We start from the raw sequence: 17,431 nt of genomic DNA, 5'->3' as shown, positions 1-17,431 counted from the left end.
ATTTGAATGAAAGTAAAACAACTGTCTGATAACTACGTGTTATTTTTAAGCTGACTTAACAAAAAAAAAAAAGATTTATCTTAAGTATAGCAAACAATTAAGTTAGATCAAAGTAAAAAAGTTTATTTTTCCAACATACATATGTAAGGGTTAATGGCCGACGAAGTGTGCGGTTATTACTTTTTAACACACGGCGTGGAAGCCTGAACCGTCCGACGCGAAGCAGCCAATCAGAATCGAGTATTCAACCGGACCATGGTATAAGTGGGTTTATCACCCTCTCACGGTGTAAAAAGTATTATTTGAGCTTCTTCATCCACTAAATCAACTTCAAATGGACACGCCATGCTGCTTCACCTCTCTGAAAACAAACTAATTCAACTGAACCTGCTCCATACCAGGTTATGTTCAGAGCATGAGTTGCTATGGCAACTTGACATACCCTGAAACATACCTCCATTTCTGGAACCGAAAGCTGAGGTTATCAACTTCCTTAGCCTCAAACTTACCGTGGGAGCTAGCATAACCTGCTTTCTGGAATACCCCCCAGGCTGTTTCTGGCAAAAAGTACAGTTGGTGTTTATGTCATCCTTAAATTTAGTTAAATAATATTTTGCTGGATAAAATCTGTGTAGGAGTTTAAAAGAGATTTCTTTGACTTTATTTGTTAAGAAGTACTTTAGTGGTAAAGACCAGACTTTTTTCCATTCAATGTTAGAAGTAAAATAAGCCCAATAAAAGGTAGCTGATGGAACAGAAACCAAATTATCTTTGAACAAAGCTAGTTGTTGTTGTTGTTGTTGTTGTTGTTGTTGTGGGGTCGGAACTCAACTACGCCAGCCATGTTCCGGGGATAGTATAGAGGTGTGCACATACTTCCTGATGAAGCTATAACGCTTCTGTTAAGAAAAACAACAAACCAGCTGGAGGACTGGAGGAAGATATGCCTGTAAGTTGTAGACACAGCGAGGGACTCTTCCTAAACATGGATGATGGTCCTCTTGTCTCTGCGCATGAATAGTGGAAGTGTCCGGATATCCAGAGAGCCGGCCCGGCCGACGCATCAACGACGAGCGCTCGGATCCTTCAAGCTAACGAGTTAGCATCTAGGCCTGGCGGGTAACCTAGCCGTTGGCTCTTATAGAAAGCTGAGAAAAGTGCTGGCTTTACTCCCAGCTTTGGGATGGTCATTGTGAAAGCGGTTCGCTGTTACCGTGCAAGTCATGCAGCTTCACTTTTCGGAAGTTAGCTGTTGGAGCTTTACGAGCTTTTAGTACATACATTGTTGTGCGGCTAATGTTAGCTGTGGTGGGTAATGGCTAAAAAAAAAAAAAAAAAAGTTCACGAGCAACGTATTTTTTCAGAACTTTTAGCAAATAATATTGAATGTTAATTATAGTCCTTTAGTTTAAAATAGCAACGTCAGTGTGCTTATATCTCATTATTTGTGATTATTTTGCAGAGTGTTTATGTGTTTTGATTGAAATGGCTCTTTTTTCCATAGTAATTTACTAGCTAACCTTAGCTAGTAATGTCTCTAACATTACCACCCTCCGAAATGCTGGAAACGCCACCCGGATATCCGTTTGAAGAAATTAACTATGAGGACATTGAGGTGGAAGAGGTTGGTGCCACCGTCAGTGTGTCTGTTTGTGTTGCCGTCACTTTGCTGCTGAACGCTGACAGCTCCACTCCTGTAGGTGGTTGGCAGAGGAGCGTTTGGGGTGGTCTGCAAAGCCAAGTGGAAAGGCAACGACGTTGCCATCAAGACCATTGAGAGCGAATCCGAGAGGAAAGCCTTCATCGTTGAGGTATTTCTGCTTGGTCTAAAGACAAAAATCCAGTTTGGTGTAATTCTGTGTCACGTTTATCGTTTGGCTTCAGCTCCGACAGCTTTCCCGCGTGAACCACCCCAATATTGTCAAGTTATATGGCTCCTGCAGTAATCCAGTAAGGTTACAGTCATTTTGCCAGGTTAAAACCAATAGAAAGTCAAGTTTGGGGCTAATTCTGAAATGTGTTTCTGTCTGTCTCTTCAGGTCTGCCTGGTGATGGAATATGCTGAAGGAGGATCTCTGTACAATGGTGAGCTCAGATTTTCTTTTAAAATTCACTCAGATGAAAATTGTGTCTTTGGTGTGTTTAAGATGGCATTTTTGTAACATTTTACTGATGATGGAGGACATATATATTAACAAAATTAAGGCTAAAATTACATTTCTCAGTAATTCTTTATTCAAATCGTTTAAAATCAGGAGCAGACGAAAAAATGCTGTTTGAAAAACATCTTATTTCTGTTGTAAAAGATATTATGAGTACTATACCAGTGTTTTTCAACCTTTTTTGAGCCACGGCACACTTTAACCTTGACAAAAATCCCGCAGCACACCAGCATCCAAAAAAATAGATAAATAAAAAAAAAAGAAAAACTCAGTCTGTATTGATCTACAGCCGCTCTGCAATCTCACATGCATTTTTGTGATAACTGTTGCAGAAAACGCTGGAAGCTGCAGCTGTTTTTTCTAAAAGATGTATTAAAAATTAAGTGAAAAGATTCAAAAACTGTTTGATGTGTGTTCGTTGTTTTAAGACGTTAAGAGGAGAGACTCATTGTGCGCTAAGACAGTCACTTTACTGCATCATGGGAGATGTAGTGCCCGTAATCCGCCGACCGCAGAAAGACCAGCGTCTTTGAGCTTCATGGTTTTGTTCACTTGTTCCAGTCTGATACCAGATTCTGTGGAAAGCTACGCCGCTAAAGACGAGCTTTAGCTGGTATTTTTGTAAGAACAGAGAGACTTTTCTGCGCTAAATCGAAACAAGGAAGTGAATACTTTAACCACTTCTGATTGGTCAGACTGATGACATGTGATTAAGCCTTCAAGAATGATTGGTGGAGACAGTTAAAGGGGCGGGAATTTTCCTTACACAGTTATAGCTGCAGCTAAATCGCGGTATCCTGTTATTCTTATCAAAATGTCTTTAATAGAATCATATAAACACAAAGAAAAAATAATTTTATGATATTTCATATTCTTAACTTCTCAGTGTTTTATCAGGGCCTGTTTGGATGAACAAATAGCTGATTTCCTGGAGATGGTAATTGCTTTTAGATCAGTTAATGAGTGCAATTTCTCACGGCACACTTGACCATCTCCCACGGCACACTAGTGTGCCGCGGCACACTGGTTGAAAAACACTGTACTATACTATACGTTTTTTTTTTCCTCGTCTGAGCTGGAATCTGGATCTAAACTTTACGGCTGGATAGTTTGGTGGTGTGGGGGGGCTGTAAGCTAGCGTGAGGGCATGTAAACAGAGAGTCCTCAGCAACTAGGAGAGGAATTGCGGGGGGGTTTGCTCCACGCCAACATTCCCGCCCACAACTCAGACGTGAACTTCTTATACATTTCTGCTACTCTGCAGAATCCATGTCCTATAAACGATTATGGTGTTTGGCTTATAAAACAGCTTAACATAATTAAAAGTCCACTGGGAACACTTTGAAAATAGATCAAAAGATGATCAGGGTGGGACTTTAAGACTCAAGTGGGTTTTTTTTTGCAGATGACTCCATCCATTATACTCTTGTGGCTGCATTACAAGGGCAGTACAGCTCAGATGTATGAAGCAGACTTTGCATTCCAATGTTTGTGGACTTTTCTTAATTTCTTCCGACATTCATGCACAGCATCCGATCACTGATGCAAACTTGTAAACTACATTCAGATAAAGTCACTTGTGTTGTGGCCAAAAAGTCACAATATATGTACCGTAAATTCCGGACTACAAAGCGCACCCGATTACAAGCCGCACCCACCCATTTTCACGTGTTTAATTCGTTTTATGCATACACAAGCCGCGTCAGAGTACAAGCCGCGCAAATGTTAGGCGATATTGTCATCCTGACCGATCACGGACAGCATCCCAGAGTGAGTGCAATTCATTAGCACATTGGGGGTGGTGCCAACTTAGCCTCTGGCTCATGTATTTGAGTGTATCGACATCTGCCAAACAGCATGGACCTCTATTCTGTTCACAAGTTCCTCAGTTATGGTGTTTTTATTTCATTTTTTTTTTACTTATTGACAATCTACGTATCATACATAAAATTACAAACAGTAACCATATAATCAACATTACATCCCTCAGTTATGATGAGGAAATTTACATCCGCGATTCCACATTTCCCATGAGTCTTAGGGGCTAAAGGCGGGGCCAATGCCCGGCTCGCCATTCTGTTGTACGTGTTTAAGAATGAGCAAGTATCAGCAGTGCATGGAGGGGTGAACGGGAAAAGCTCTCCTTCCGCTTGTGTCGCAGCAGCGTTATGGGAGTAACAGGGCTGGTTAAAAAACACACCGGTAAAATACAGCAGCGGCGACTGAAAAGCGCGCGCCTCAGCGCGATACGCGCGCCTCAGTGCGGCGCGTGCGTCAGAATTCAGAAGCCTCTGCGCTCCGCTCCCGCCCCGCGCGCTCCTTGTCTCCCCTTCCTATCTACTCCGACACCTCTGGCCAGGGCGGCTTCAGGGAGGAGCACTTCATCCCCGTTGCGCCGGTGGATGGAGCAAATAGTTTCTGTGCAAAGCAATCGGACTTAATACTATACGTTTTGTGTATGGGGGGCGGATGCGTTGTTACGTGTGGGAGCCATCAGACTGCCATCGGCCCCGCAGCTCAATCAGCAGGAGAAGATGTCTCCAGCTCACACGGAGGCTGTGAGTTTTTCAAAGCAAAATTCCGCTTTTACGGTTTCCTTAGAAACCGTAAATGGAGTGTAAATTCACTCCATGCGCTGTTCTCTCCGTCACGCAGCAAACCGGCTTTTCCAAACCCGTTGGTGACGGTGGACTTTTTCACGCTGCTTTTAACGATTGCTTTTAACTTGAAAGCTTCATCATATTGTAGCGGCGATCTGGTGCACGTTGGGTCTAATGGCACCAAAGGATTCTGGGATGCGGCCGGGCATGCGTGTTTCATTTTGTTGAACCATGACTGAAGTGTCTAAGACCTGAAGTCAACTCCATGCTGTTTGGCTGCTTAGAGGTGTGTTGAATATAAATGCCTTGTGCTTGGTGTTAGACAAAGAATTCAAACTATTCACTGAGTTCGAAAGTACGTACATGGCTGCCGCTAATTAAATCCATAAATTAGTCGCGTCACTGAATAAGCCGCAGGGCTGTAAGCGCAGGAAAAAAGAAGCGGCTTGTAGTCCGGAAATTACGGTAGTTTTTTTTTTTCTTTTCAGTTTTAGAAAGGGCCTGCTGAACATAATAGTTTTGTGTTTTTATCTGAGAAGTTTTTTTTTACTGCTTTTCAAATATAGGTTAGAGGATTTAGATAATGGAAATTGTTTTAATATCGCCTTCATTTTTATAACTGTGTTTTGTGTTGTTTTTTTGTGTGCCAAACATGCAAACAAACAGAGCAAAGACCTGAAATGTCCATGTCTCTGTGGTCTAAGTTGCAGTAAACTGATGCTGATTGGTTTAGATTCTGCTCTCACACACCAGCAGTCAGAGAGGATCACTTTGAAGGAGTTTGCTCGTGAAAGTATTTCATGTTTCACTAAGCAGTCCTTTAAACGCTCTGAAGTGGGATAAAAGCTCTGAGCTGCTCTGCTGATCAAATGTTTTGCCTCGTCTCCACTGAAAAGTCCGGTCCGGTATTTTGAGCTTTTCCGTTGTAAACTGGACCCACTAAACAGTACTGAACCGTACCTCTTGGGGAAACTGAACGGGTGAGCTTGAGGAATTGTTGTTGCTTTTCTAGTCCTCGTGCTGCAATGACATGCTAGCAGTCTGCACCACGCATGCGCCGTGAAAACAAACCGATCAGTGGAAGTGAGGTGGAAACACTCACCAGAATTAACTGGACGGTACAATACCACTCCTTACCGGACCTGACCGTGCTCGGTGGAAACGAGGCTTTTGATGCATTTTGGTCGAATTGTGAGGAACGTTTGCAAAAGTCTGTGGTGACCTTTGACCCAGCCTGGTTCTGCTGGACTCCTGCTGTGTGTACCCGGTGTGGTGACTGTGTTTCTTGTCCACAGTGCTGCATGGTGCTGAACCCCTCCCCTGTTACACTGCCTCCCATGCCATGAGTTGGTGTTTACAGTGCTCCCAGGGCGTGGCCTATCTCCATGGCATGAAACCAAAGGCTCTCATTCACAGGGACCTCAAGCCACCAAAGTACGCTCCTCCTCCTCTTGCTCTTCCTCGCGTCACACACTCCCCCGTCTCCTGCTGTACCTCACTGTACTCCACTGTTTTGTATGTTTTCTCATTACACCTCATCATGACCTTTCACTAGAATTCAGCACCAAAATTTACAGATTTTTACGACTGGAATAAAACTTCAGTTTATCTGCTTCCTATCCTTAAAATGCTGGAATTTTATTGGTTTCAAGTATCAAAAGAGTTTTAAAAATTCCTAATTATTCCAACACAGATCACAAAGTAAGGAGTGTTGTATCAGACAGCCGCTGTAGACGTTGAATATCTTTACTCTCAGTGAGATGATGCCAAAAATGCCAGTAGTTGTCCGTTTTCTTTTATTGTTCTCTTCAGACTACGGCTGACCGAGCAATATTTAATAAGAAAATGTTGAGAATTTGGTCTCTGCAAGTCACTTTGAATCAGTATTAAAAGGGGTTTGTTTTTCTGCAATGTGCACCCCCTCTAGAAAATCTGGTTTTGTTTTCCTTTAATTGTACAGGGGACATAAAAATGTAAACACACCACTATTAGAATATTTATTCTAATTTTTATTCTAAAAAGAAGAAAATTTCACTTGTTGGTCCAGACGATGACATCAACTCATTGACATGTGTCTGGCATAGTGCTCCTCATGGGTGGGGTGGGGTGCAGGGGGGCTTTTTTTTTTTTTTACCTCAGATAGGGATCAAACAAAGGCATGGGCCTTATAATGGCAACAGAATTTGACCCTTTTTTTAGGTAGGTCCTCGTTGGGTTAGACGGGTCATTTCTTCTGGTCCGAAACACGTCTGCTGTCATCAGGAGTCTTCTAAAATATTTCTGTTAAGCACCTGTGTCGTAAGTGTCAGACAGTCATCTAAGTGATCAATATTTTCTATTGACTAGACAAAGTATCGTCACACCATCCAGCCCTGCTGTAGAGTATAAAAGTACTACTTCTGAATAAACTTGGTACTACAAATAAATTACCTAGGCTGAATGTTGGTGGACCTTTAAAAATGATTAGAAAGCCAGTGTTTCTAATCCAGAGTCACCACTGCTGATTCAGATAATCCCAGTGATCCCGTCTTTGATAATCCATTGCAATCTTTTTAGGAGGAGTGACTGATACTCAGTCGTTGTTGGCCTTTGATTTTTGTAACTTAAGCTTTACAACACTACTTCTTCTTCTTTTCGTGCAAGAGTTGTTGCATTTTTTGGTTTCGGCCACCACAACGTGTGCATGAAACGATGTTCCTCTGGAAGCATTGGCTCATTTCACGCTGACGATGTAGAACCTTCTGCTCAGACGAACATTTTTCCTCAGTTATCACAACGGTTCTGCAGATGAGCATTTATCATCTGTTAGCACGTGTTCCGCCGTCTTCCTCACAGCCTCTGTTGGTCCCTGCTTGCAGTCTGCTCCTGGTGGCTGGAGGCACCGTGCTGAAGATCTGTGACTTTGGAACCGCGTGTGACATTCAGACCCACATGACCAACAACAAAGGCAGCGCGGCGTGGATGGCTCCGGAGGTGTTTGAAGGCAAGTGTGGGAGGGGTGGATTCTCCCGGGCCGCCCTCAGTTCTTTCCTCGTTCTCGCACCTGACTTTGCTTTGTCACCCTTCACCTTAATTGCGTCCTAATGTCTCAGCGGAGGCGCATTAATCAGCGACTCCTCACCAGCTGCGGCGCTCTTTTTCTTTATTGATGGTAGTCTACCGAGCGTGGCGAGAAGATGAATGGATTAATGCTGGTCCCTTTATTTCCCCAAGGAAACAACACTTTGTGTTCTAATTCAGCCAGGAGCCTAATGTCTGGCTAAACGAGGAGCTGCGTTCCTGCAGAGGAGGGAAGGAGGGAAGATGAATTAGTGCTTAGTCATTATCTTGTTTTGGGAGGCAAGTTACAAGCCTCCAGTGCAATTAAGCCGCTCGCTGCTGCCCTCTCTGTGAACTCTGAGCTGCTAATTTGCATGGGAGCTCCCAGTGCAGCCGCTTTGAAGGATCTTTTCTGATCTGCTCCTTCATTTTGCAATAAGATACTCGCTAATGAAGCAACACAGGGGCTGTTCCTAGGCAAATATTGCCCCCCCTTCCCTCTGAAGGAGAGATGAAATCAAAGCTCCCCTCTCAGCAGCGGCGTTTCCTCTGCGCTCACAGGCAGCAATTACAGCGAGAAGTGCGACGTCTTCAGCTGGGGCATCATCCTCTGGGAAGTCATCACCCGCAGAAAACCCTTCGACGAGATCGGAGGACCGGCTTTCCGGATCATGTGGGCGGTGCACAACGGTGAGTCTTTCAGAGGCCTCGCCAAGTCCACCAGGAGAGCAGATGAAAGACGTGCCGCCATTTTCAACGTCTCTTCTCCATTCAGGGACCAGACCTCCGTTAATTAAAAACCTCCCCAAGCCCATAGAGAGCCTGATGACTCGCTGCTGGTCCAAAGACCCCTCTCAGCGGCCCTCCATGGAGGAGATCGTGAAGATCATGAGTCATCTAATGAAGGTGATCCATCTGTAAATAAAGGAGTTTTTTACTGATGTTGTGTTTGGAAACAAAAGAAGCTGACAGGACCTGAGGTTCAGTCATTAATCCATCATTTTTTTCTTTTAGTTTTTCCCTTTTCAGTCATAAACTGACACATTAATAACATTTTCAGACCTTTAAAAAAACTTTTAGGTTTTTTTAAATTTTTACTTTAAGGGTTAAATGTGTTCAGAGCTTTTACTCTTTTCAGCTCAACTCAAATTCAAGAAATGAACCTTTGTTGTCAAATCTGAAACGATGACTCATGAAACGTCCAGTTTTGTTGCAGGCTTTTAACCCGATTGTTTCTTTTTAAATTTATTGTAGTATTTCCCAGAATCGGACGTTCCTCTGCAGTACCCGTACCTGTACTCCGATGACGGACAGATCAACTCTGCAACAAGCACAGGTACCAAGCAAAGCAGGTCCACGTGCAGAGCCCTGAGGAGTGCCGAGAACAAACACAGAACAAACGGTTTTGAGCTCTAGATTCAGTGTTTAGGGCTCAGATTAGAAAATGATTTAATTTGATCCAATTCAAATCCATAATCTAATATTGTTTTGTTTGCTTTTGAGTAAATCTTTTGTTTTTAATTATAAGCAACTCTAAACGATACAGCTTTAGACAACGGCTCATAACTCTAGTTTTGTTTTTTGCTGCAGAGCTACATAAAAATTAAAATCCATTAATAAATCATTTCAAATGTCTTTCAAAAATAAAGGTCCATTCAAAACAAATGAATGTTGGGAAATTTACAGCAAACCCTTCTGAGATCTCTGCATTTAGAAAACCAAACCGAACATTTACCATTCTGTTGTTTTTTTCAAAGTGGTCTCTTCTGTTGTGCGAAGAAAAAGTTCATTCTTAGAAAAAGCTTTCCAGACTGTTTCTAACTTCCTGGTTTTGAGGACTGAAGTCTTTTGAGGGATCCTGGAGAACTGCAGAGCTTCTGACTGTCTTTGCTACAGTATTTTCTGAGTTGAGGGCTCTGATGTGAAGGAACCCCCCCCTGTCTGCTGTTTGTCCAGTTTCATATTTGGACTACACCAACACCAGCAACAAAAGTGACGCCAACATGGAGCACAGCGACTCTCAGGGGAGCAACGACACCATCAAAATCACGCCTCAGTTCCCGGCCTTCAAACCAAAGGTGCTGCTCCCTTCCTGTCCTTGAACCCTGATCAGGGGGGGTCGTCAGACAAGTGAGGCTTCTCCTCTTTTCCTGCAGGTAGATCCTCTGAGGTCTTTGCCGTTGTCCAGGGGGGGCAGCGTGGAGAGTCTGCCCGCTCGAACTCTCTGCTTGGGTGACGGCAAGAGGATGAGTGCAGATCTGTCAGAGCTGGAGCCCAAGGCGGCGTTTGCCCCTGCAGGTATGAATACAGAGGGGGAGCGTGACCCCCATGTGCTGCTCTGGATTCAGGTTGTTGTTGTAGCCTCCTGTGCCCCACCCTGACCCTTGGATCTAACCAGCGCAGAAGCAGGGGGGCTGCTTTTGTGTCGCACAGGCTGCATGTGTCTGCGCTCTGCATGTCTGCGGCGACCCCGCCCGTCCGTCTGCATGCTGGCAGCTGTACGTGTGTGTGTGTTTTTGCAGCAGCCACACAGTTTAGGCGAGGCCACCGTAAAACGGCGTCCCACGGAACCATTCTGGACGTCCCCAAGATCGTCGTCACAGGTACCTGTGGACCAGTGGGCCTCCTGGTGATCGGGTGGAGCCTTTTTGGGTTGCTGTGGTGGTTGTAGCTCTGCTGTGCGTCGCTCCATGTGGTGCTAAGTTTCTACCCAGCATTCCCTCTGTCTGTGCTCCTCATGGAGTAGCATGCAGCAGAGTCCTGCTTTGTGTTTCCTCTGGCTTTAATCTGGCAGAAGCAGAACTTAAGCTCCCCATCAGTGCTCAGCTCATCTTCCTCAGATGCTGATGAAGATGACTGCTCTCACTCGTGGCTGCTTTCTGTCATCCTGGAGAAAATCAGTTCCTCACTCCTGAGCTTTGTGTTTGTCCTCATCTTCCAGCGTAGAGGATTTCCTTCCTTCCTTCCTTCTGGTTCACTTTACAGCAGACCTACATGGAGGAGAAAAGCCCACACTGTCACTCAGATTGAGTTCTTTTGCATGAAGTTTCTTCCTAGATCAACTTTTATTTTTAGGAAAATTGAAAGAAAAGCCAGATGATCAAATGTAGACGATGTCTCCAGTGTGACAGACTATGAGGCTGAAAAATGTCCTCCAGTCACAGCCATTGATTTCAAACACATTTCATCTCTTTAGTTGCTGAGATAGAACTTTATTCGGTTTGATGTGGAGAAGCGGGCAGAAAGCTTTTAACGGCTTCATGAGACGCTGAAGCAGAAGAGACCCTGACCCAACTCAAACATTCAGTCTGATCAAACCAGAAATCCTCACTCGGACACAAAAATCTGCAGATTTATCCGCCTTACTGTTGCTTTGGATCGTCTTCCACTGGGAGGACGGGTGGGTACGGGTGCGTCAAACACAAGTATTGTGTACGTCACAGTTCTGTGTTTTGTTTGTCTTCATGGTGTGTGTGATTGTAGAAGACTTGAACCTGGAGATCCGGAGCTCCAGACTCATTTATTCCCATTCTGGCCTCTCATAGCTTAAAATGCTAAAGATTGCCCCCAAAGCGGAGTATCATAGATCGCATATGTGTCACTTTGTGTCACTATATGCTGTTGATTCCAAAACATTCAAATGAAACCAATTTTGGTCTGCAGAGGGGGATGTTTTCTGCATTGATGAGGTAAAAAAGGAGAAGGGAGCAAAGACGGATGCAGTGATGATGGATGAAAAAGGCCAGATGAAGAAGAGGAAACGTGAAAAAGTCTGTTTTCTGCTTCAGCTGGTTCTTCAATCTTCTGCTCCGTCATGTCAGAGGGAGTCTGGAGCTCTGTGGGTCTGCAGTGAGTGCTGTGCAGCTGATTTACTGCCTGAAGGGCTTTCATTGATGCTGATTGTCCATGGAAGCCGTTCTTCTCGGGATGATGTGACCTCTGACCTTAAACGGGTGACTCGGCGCTCGGCAGCATCAGACGGAGAAGGTTGCTGTGCTGCTGATGGACGTGCAGCTTATTCCCCACAAATCTGAATGTTTTATTCCTTAAGAGGCATTTGTAGGACTGGATTTCTGAAGTGGTCTCACCCGTCTGTCCTCATGTTACCCCCCCTTCCCCCCCTACAGCTACGTGTGAGGCTCAGAGGCGTCGTTCTGTGCAGGACCTTCCAGCTATCGTCAACGCCGAGTCCAGTCAGGTAAAGTTTGGCACAGAAGAGGTTTTTTATTTCACACGTTCTTAATGAAAGGATCAGAAATGCTGTCATGCTCAGTTTGAAGCCTCAGCTCTCGCGCTTCCATCCTACAGGGAAGCAGGAACAGCAGCCGCTCGTCCAGTCCCAGGATGATGCCGGCCGACAAACCCAGCAGAGGCTACTTCTCCCCGGATGACCCCACAGGTAAATCAACGCATCCTGCAGCACTCCGGCCCGTCTGCAGATACCAGACTCCATCCAGGCTAACAGGACAAGGCGTGCGGTCATGTGACCCGGGGATTTGTGTCGACTTAGTGGTCGTCATTGGATACCATCGTTGTCCAAATTGAGAATATTAGCTGGATTCAAACATTTGGAGCAGACCTTTTACGCGGGTAAAATGTCCACGTGACCACGCCCCATGTCAGAGGTTTGTGTGTTAAATGTTGACAGATCGTCTTAATCCTCCCACAGATCAGAAAGCAAGATGTTAGTAGGTTTGAATTTCAAACAAATGGGGTCAAGCGTGCGCCACCTAGTGGTGGTATGACAAAGTGCCTATTTCTGTGCACAGGGGTGTGTGTTAGCACTCCCGTCTCACAGCATGAAGGCCTTGGTTCAAATCCCAGCTGGGACCTTTTTGTGTAGAGTTTGCATGTTGTCCACATTCATGGGTGGGTTTTCTCTAGGCCTTCTGCATTCTTCCAGTCCAAAAACATGCTTCATTGTTTACTTGGTGAATCTAACTTGCCAAAGGGATTCAGTGGGTCCTGAAGACGGATGCATTTTTTGAGCTGTGTTGTTTTCCCAGTGGTTTGACCTTTGACCTGGGTGAGATCTCACCAGAATCCAAGGTGCTGAAAGTTGTCCCGCTCTGTTCTCAGACACTAACGGCTCAGACAACTCCATTCCCATGGCCTATCTCACTTTGGATCATCAGCTGCAGGTACGTGACTCTCATCTAAACCTCTGCTCTGAAGTAAGATGCACATTTGTAGCTGAGGCGCTCCGTTGTGTGTTTTCAGCCCCTGGCACCGTGTCCCAACTCTAAAGAGTCCATGGCCGTGTTTGAGCAGCACTGCAAGATGGCTCAGGAGTACCTGAAGGTTCAAACCGAGATCGCCCTGCTGATCCAGAGGAAGTGAGTGTGGGCCTGACCCCAATCCTGACATGACGCCACACAACAAGTCGAATCCATCCCAAAGACATATTTACTAAAAACACGGATGCAGAAACTGGAAGTAGAACTGTCCAAAAGAATGACAATGTTGATAAAAGAGAATTTAAAAAATGCAATCCCAGGGCTCCAGACTAACTTTTTTCACCAGGAGCACAGTGGCCCCTAACTGAAAATTTTAGGGGCACAACCAGAAAATTTAGGGGCGCATACCGTAAATCAACATTCTAACCAAATCTACTAATTTCCACTGTATTACTAATAAATACTTTAATAATAGATGCAGAAATTACAATGTGCTGTTTCAAATTCAGTGTCACATTTTATTCTGCACTTTTGAAGATGCAACAACAGGTAAACTGACATCACCATCGCTGTCATGACAGTACAAATAAGTAAAGAAAACGGATGGAAATTTATCTTTGTGACACCAAATAGGTGCAGCCAAGATGCACAACAAGCGTGTTTGAGATCACCCAGGTGAACTCAACGCTGCGCAGATCACCTGGTGTGTGACATATATTTGTTTTTGCTCCAACATTAACTGTCAATCATCGCAAAAATATCGCGAGAAAGGGGTGGGGCAAGGGGCAAACCTACCCAGACACAGCTGAAAACTGAACTGACTGAAAGCTGCCCTACAGACTACAAAACAATGCATTATGGGACATGTGTCCTGATGGTTTTTGTAGTGGAGGGATTAATTAAAATAATTTAAAATACCAATTCATTAAAAAAGGCTACATACATTACAAAACATTCAAATAATCATAAAATATATAATAACACAGATCATACTAAGGGGGAGAAGAATATTAAATCTAAATTGAATGTTAAGGACAGCTCCAATTTCCTGTTCTCCTTCAGTCTTGCTGCAGATTCGCTTTCATCTCACAGCCCCCCCCCGCCTGGTCTCCCCAACGATCCAGGCGAGGTGCTGGTTCATCTCAAACACGTCTATCGTTGCATTTTCCCCACGTATTTTCAGTGTGTCTAAAACTAATGTTGTTTTTGCTCGAGCGTGTTTAAAGTTCAAGCCCCGTTAGCTGTCACGCATGTACGTCGGGGGCATTTATTCTCCTCAGCTGACCCGACTCCCGCGGGACGGGAGCGGTGTGCTGCCGTAACCCGTATGATGCGCCGCCGTAACCGTAACCAAAACCTAAACCTTCCTCCGGATCTGTGTGACCCAGAGAAAAGTTCAGCACGGACTGCATGTATTTAGAAAATTACGAGCGAATAGATACGTTCTAGAAAGGAAAGTAAAGAACTCCTTAATGTGGTCCGGGGAGGGGGCTGTCAGGTTTCCTGCTTGCAAAACCCTGTCATTGCCACGCCCCCAAGAGTCATATACCCCACTGTGATTGGTTGGTCAGCTCTAGGCCCCTCCCCCTACACGCATTTTAGCCACTCACAGTGACTTTTCCTATTCTTCTCAGACGCAGTGGCCGCCTAACACACAGGCATCACGCGAGAGTGTTCGTGCTTGCGTTTCATGAGTATGTGCGCGAGTGTGTGTGCCTGCCTGCGTGCGTGTGCGCTCGCGTCTCATTGATTATTTCATAGATCATTGACGTGCCCCTTCCACGTTTAATGTATAAAAAAATACGAAGGGTGGGGGAGGCAAATTTACTGCTCGCACATGTGCGACTGGATGTAAAATTTAGTCGCACACTCTCAAATTTTGGTCGCAAAATGCGACCAATTGCTCGCAGTCTGGAGCCCTGAATCCTACAAATATTTAGAAGGAGATATGAAACAAGAACATTTGTAACAAGTTACTTTGATTATTATCTCAACCATAGGTCTTAAACTATGTTCATGAAAAATCTATGGAAATGTGCGTTTCTGCGTTCTGCGTTCAAAACTTGTGCATTTGCACGCAGCTCAAATGTTTCTACGACCGGTTTTGGGCTCATCATACAAAACACGTGGCCATTGAACAAGCGCTGAAAACTAAACTAGGTTGAATTTGTCAGACGTGGTAGTAACCTATGTATGGGGACTTTTCAGTTTCTTGAATTTTCAGTTTAAAAATTGATCATGGAGGATAAATTAATATTTGCTGGAGTGAAACTAAGCCAAATCTTTCATATATTGGAATAGAGCTGTGAAAGAAAAAGCCTGGAGGAAGAGTCAGGACATTTGCTCCGCTTCTACATTCCACATCAAGCCTCTTCCAACTGTAGGTGGTGGACAAGTGTTAGTAAAAAAAAGAGAAAACGATAAAGAAGAAGCCCCTCCCTGCTTGTCCAATGTGAAAACCCACATTTTCACATGCCTGGTGTGTCCAGAGCTTTAAGCATTTAGTGCAGGGGTCCCCAAATCCAGACCTCTCCTACATGTTTTCTAACCAACCTGCCATTGAAGCTCCATATTGGCTAAACAAGGTATCAAGGTAGTCAGCAGCAAATAAGGCAGGGTTTCTGGAAAACCAGCAGGACACCGGCCCTCACGGTCTGGATTTGGGGGCCACTGATTTGGTGGATGAAGTCCTCCGATTCAATTCAATTCAATTCAATTTTATTTGTATAGCCCAAAATCACAACAACAGTCGTCTCGATGGGCTTAAGTGAAACATGAACTCAAAAGGATCACGAATACAAAGAGTTCAATAGCAAAATACTAAAATGAACTAACAAACTGACTAAACTATACTGGCATCCCTGCCCTTAGACCCCCCTTCGCGGTAAGGAAAAACTCCCAAAAAACCGGATTCCGGAAAAACGAAGAAACCTCAGGGGTGTCCACATGAAGGAGGGATCCTCCCCCAGGACGGACAGGCGATTTACCAGAACTCAAAGAGAAGAATTTACTTATCTAAATCTACAACTACACATTTAAAGTCCAGCAGACGAGCTTCATCCAGCCGACGGCGGATCCCCTACAGAGTTTTTATTCAGAAGAAAAGGGGACTTTCCAAAGTCTCAGGAAGTCTCATGGCGGTTTGTTTGTGTCTTGAGCAGGAAGGAGCTCATCGCTGAACTGGACCAAGACGAGAAGGACCAGCAGAACACGTCCCGTCTGGTGCAGGAGCACAAGAAGCTGCTGGAGGAGAACAAGAGTCTGTCCACCTACTACCAGAAGTGCAAGAAGCAGCTGGAGCTGATCCGGGTGCAGCAGCAGAAGAGGCAGGGCACTTCCTGATGAAACGGAGACACGCCCACTCCCCTCCCCCCTGCACTCTCAACACTACCCCCCCCCCCCGGCCTGGCTCCATCCAGAGCCCCTCCAGGAAGACTTCTCAAAGGAGTTTGCACTTCCTCACAGCCTCTCTGGGACGTGAAGTTCACATGAAAACCAGTTCCCCACCATCCTCACAGCCCCTCCTGGTTTAACCGCCCTGTAGATTTTTGTGTGTAGATGTTTTATCCCTGAATCTGCTGGAGGATCTGCTCAGCTCTCCTTTTAGTTCACATGTTGCCTTAGCGGTCGGCTGAAGTTCAGGTCGGATCATGTCTGACAGAGGAGCTACGGAGACTTTCCTTCTTCATACCCGACGGAGGTGACGACATTCTTTTAGATGATCATCATGTTTCTCACCAGCTTTAGATCCAACTCTGTTGTTTTTGCACAGTTACTACGTTTAGACGACTTTTATTGCTATTTAAACTTTTTGGTTTTAAAAGAAAACTTGAGGAGTCTGGACTGTACGGCCCGGTTGGTGACCTGGCGTTGGCGCTCCTCCGCCTGCGAGCGCATCGTAGGCGATGGAGGTGCGGACTGACTGCAGCCGAGGCTCACCTGTGGGGTGAATGTCCTGCTGCTCCCACACCGCGTGAATGTTTCAGGTTCAGACAGGGTTCGGTCTGAGCCAAAGACGCTGCATCCCCCAGCTGTTGGCCCCGCCCCCATCTTCTGGACGTGACCTGGATGCTGGGATCAGACGTGTGGTTCTTTGCATTACAAGATGTGATCCTGGTGTGTTTAGTGTGAATAAAAGCAGCATAGAGGTGCATTCAAGCTCTGCTCAGCTGCACTGTAAAGCCCAGTTCTGTACATTTTTGCTGATTCAAAAGCTGTTTCTGCTTCATGAACGCTGAAGTTTGGCCTTTTGTCTTGATCCTCCACATGTCCTCAGCAATAGAGAAGTGAAATGTTCTGCACACGTGCAAAGATGACAACTATGTAGGAAGACTAGCGCCACCATGTGGGAGTCCTAAACCTTTAACAGCTGTTGGTCGGTGGAAAAGGATGTTTCATCACTTAATTCTTCAATCCCTGTGTTTGTAGAGCTCTTCTCATCAACAGGCCTTAG

General features: G+C 45.0%; 1 protein-coding gene across 4 annotated transcripts; it reads left to right on the top strand.

The window, feature by feature from the left end:
* Window positions 1–832: 832 nt before the first annotated feature.
* On the top strand, window positions 833–17,210 carry map3k7 (mitogen-activated protein kinase kinase kinase 7). 4 transcript variants are annotated; one of them, XM_011492054.3, is made up of 18 exons: window positions 833–949; window positions 1,505–1,624; window positions 1,701–1,811; window positions 1,885–1,950; window positions 2,040–2,085; window positions 6,058–6,196; window positions 7,621–7,745; window positions 8,363–8,491; window positions 8,577–8,707; window positions 9,056–9,137; window positions 9,758–9,879; window positions 9,958–10,099; window positions 10,324–10,404; window positions 11,929–11,999; window positions 12,110–12,200; window positions 12,881–12,942; window positions 13,022–13,137; window positions 16,140–17,210. In XM_011492054.3, the coding sequence occupies exons 2-18, from the start codon at window positions 1,532–1,534 to the stop codon at window positions 16,318–16,320; spliced, it is 1,788 nt and encodes a 595-aa protein (XP_011490356.1). In that variant the 5' UTR covers window positions 833–949; window positions 1,505–1,531; the 3' UTR covers window positions 16,321–17,210. The 4 variants fall into 4 exon arrangements, with proteins under 4 accessions (XP_011490356.1, XP_020570248.1, XP_011490357.1 ...); XM_011492055.3 differs by having other exon boundaries at window positions 855–1,098; XM_011492053.3 differs by having other exon boundaries at window positions 855–1,119.
* Window positions 17,211–17,431: the final 221 nt, after the last annotated feature.

This window comes from Oryzias latipes, chromosome 24 (genome assembly GCF_002234675.1).
Source record: "Oryzias latipes chromosome 24, ASM223467v1".
NCBI classification, from domain to species: Eukaryota; Metazoa; Chordata; class Actinopteri; order Beloniformes; family Adrianichthyidae; genus Oryzias; species Oryzias latipes.
The sequence above is the reverse complement of the archived record's forward strand: the minus strand, read 5'-3'. Positions and strand labels throughout refer to the sequence as shown.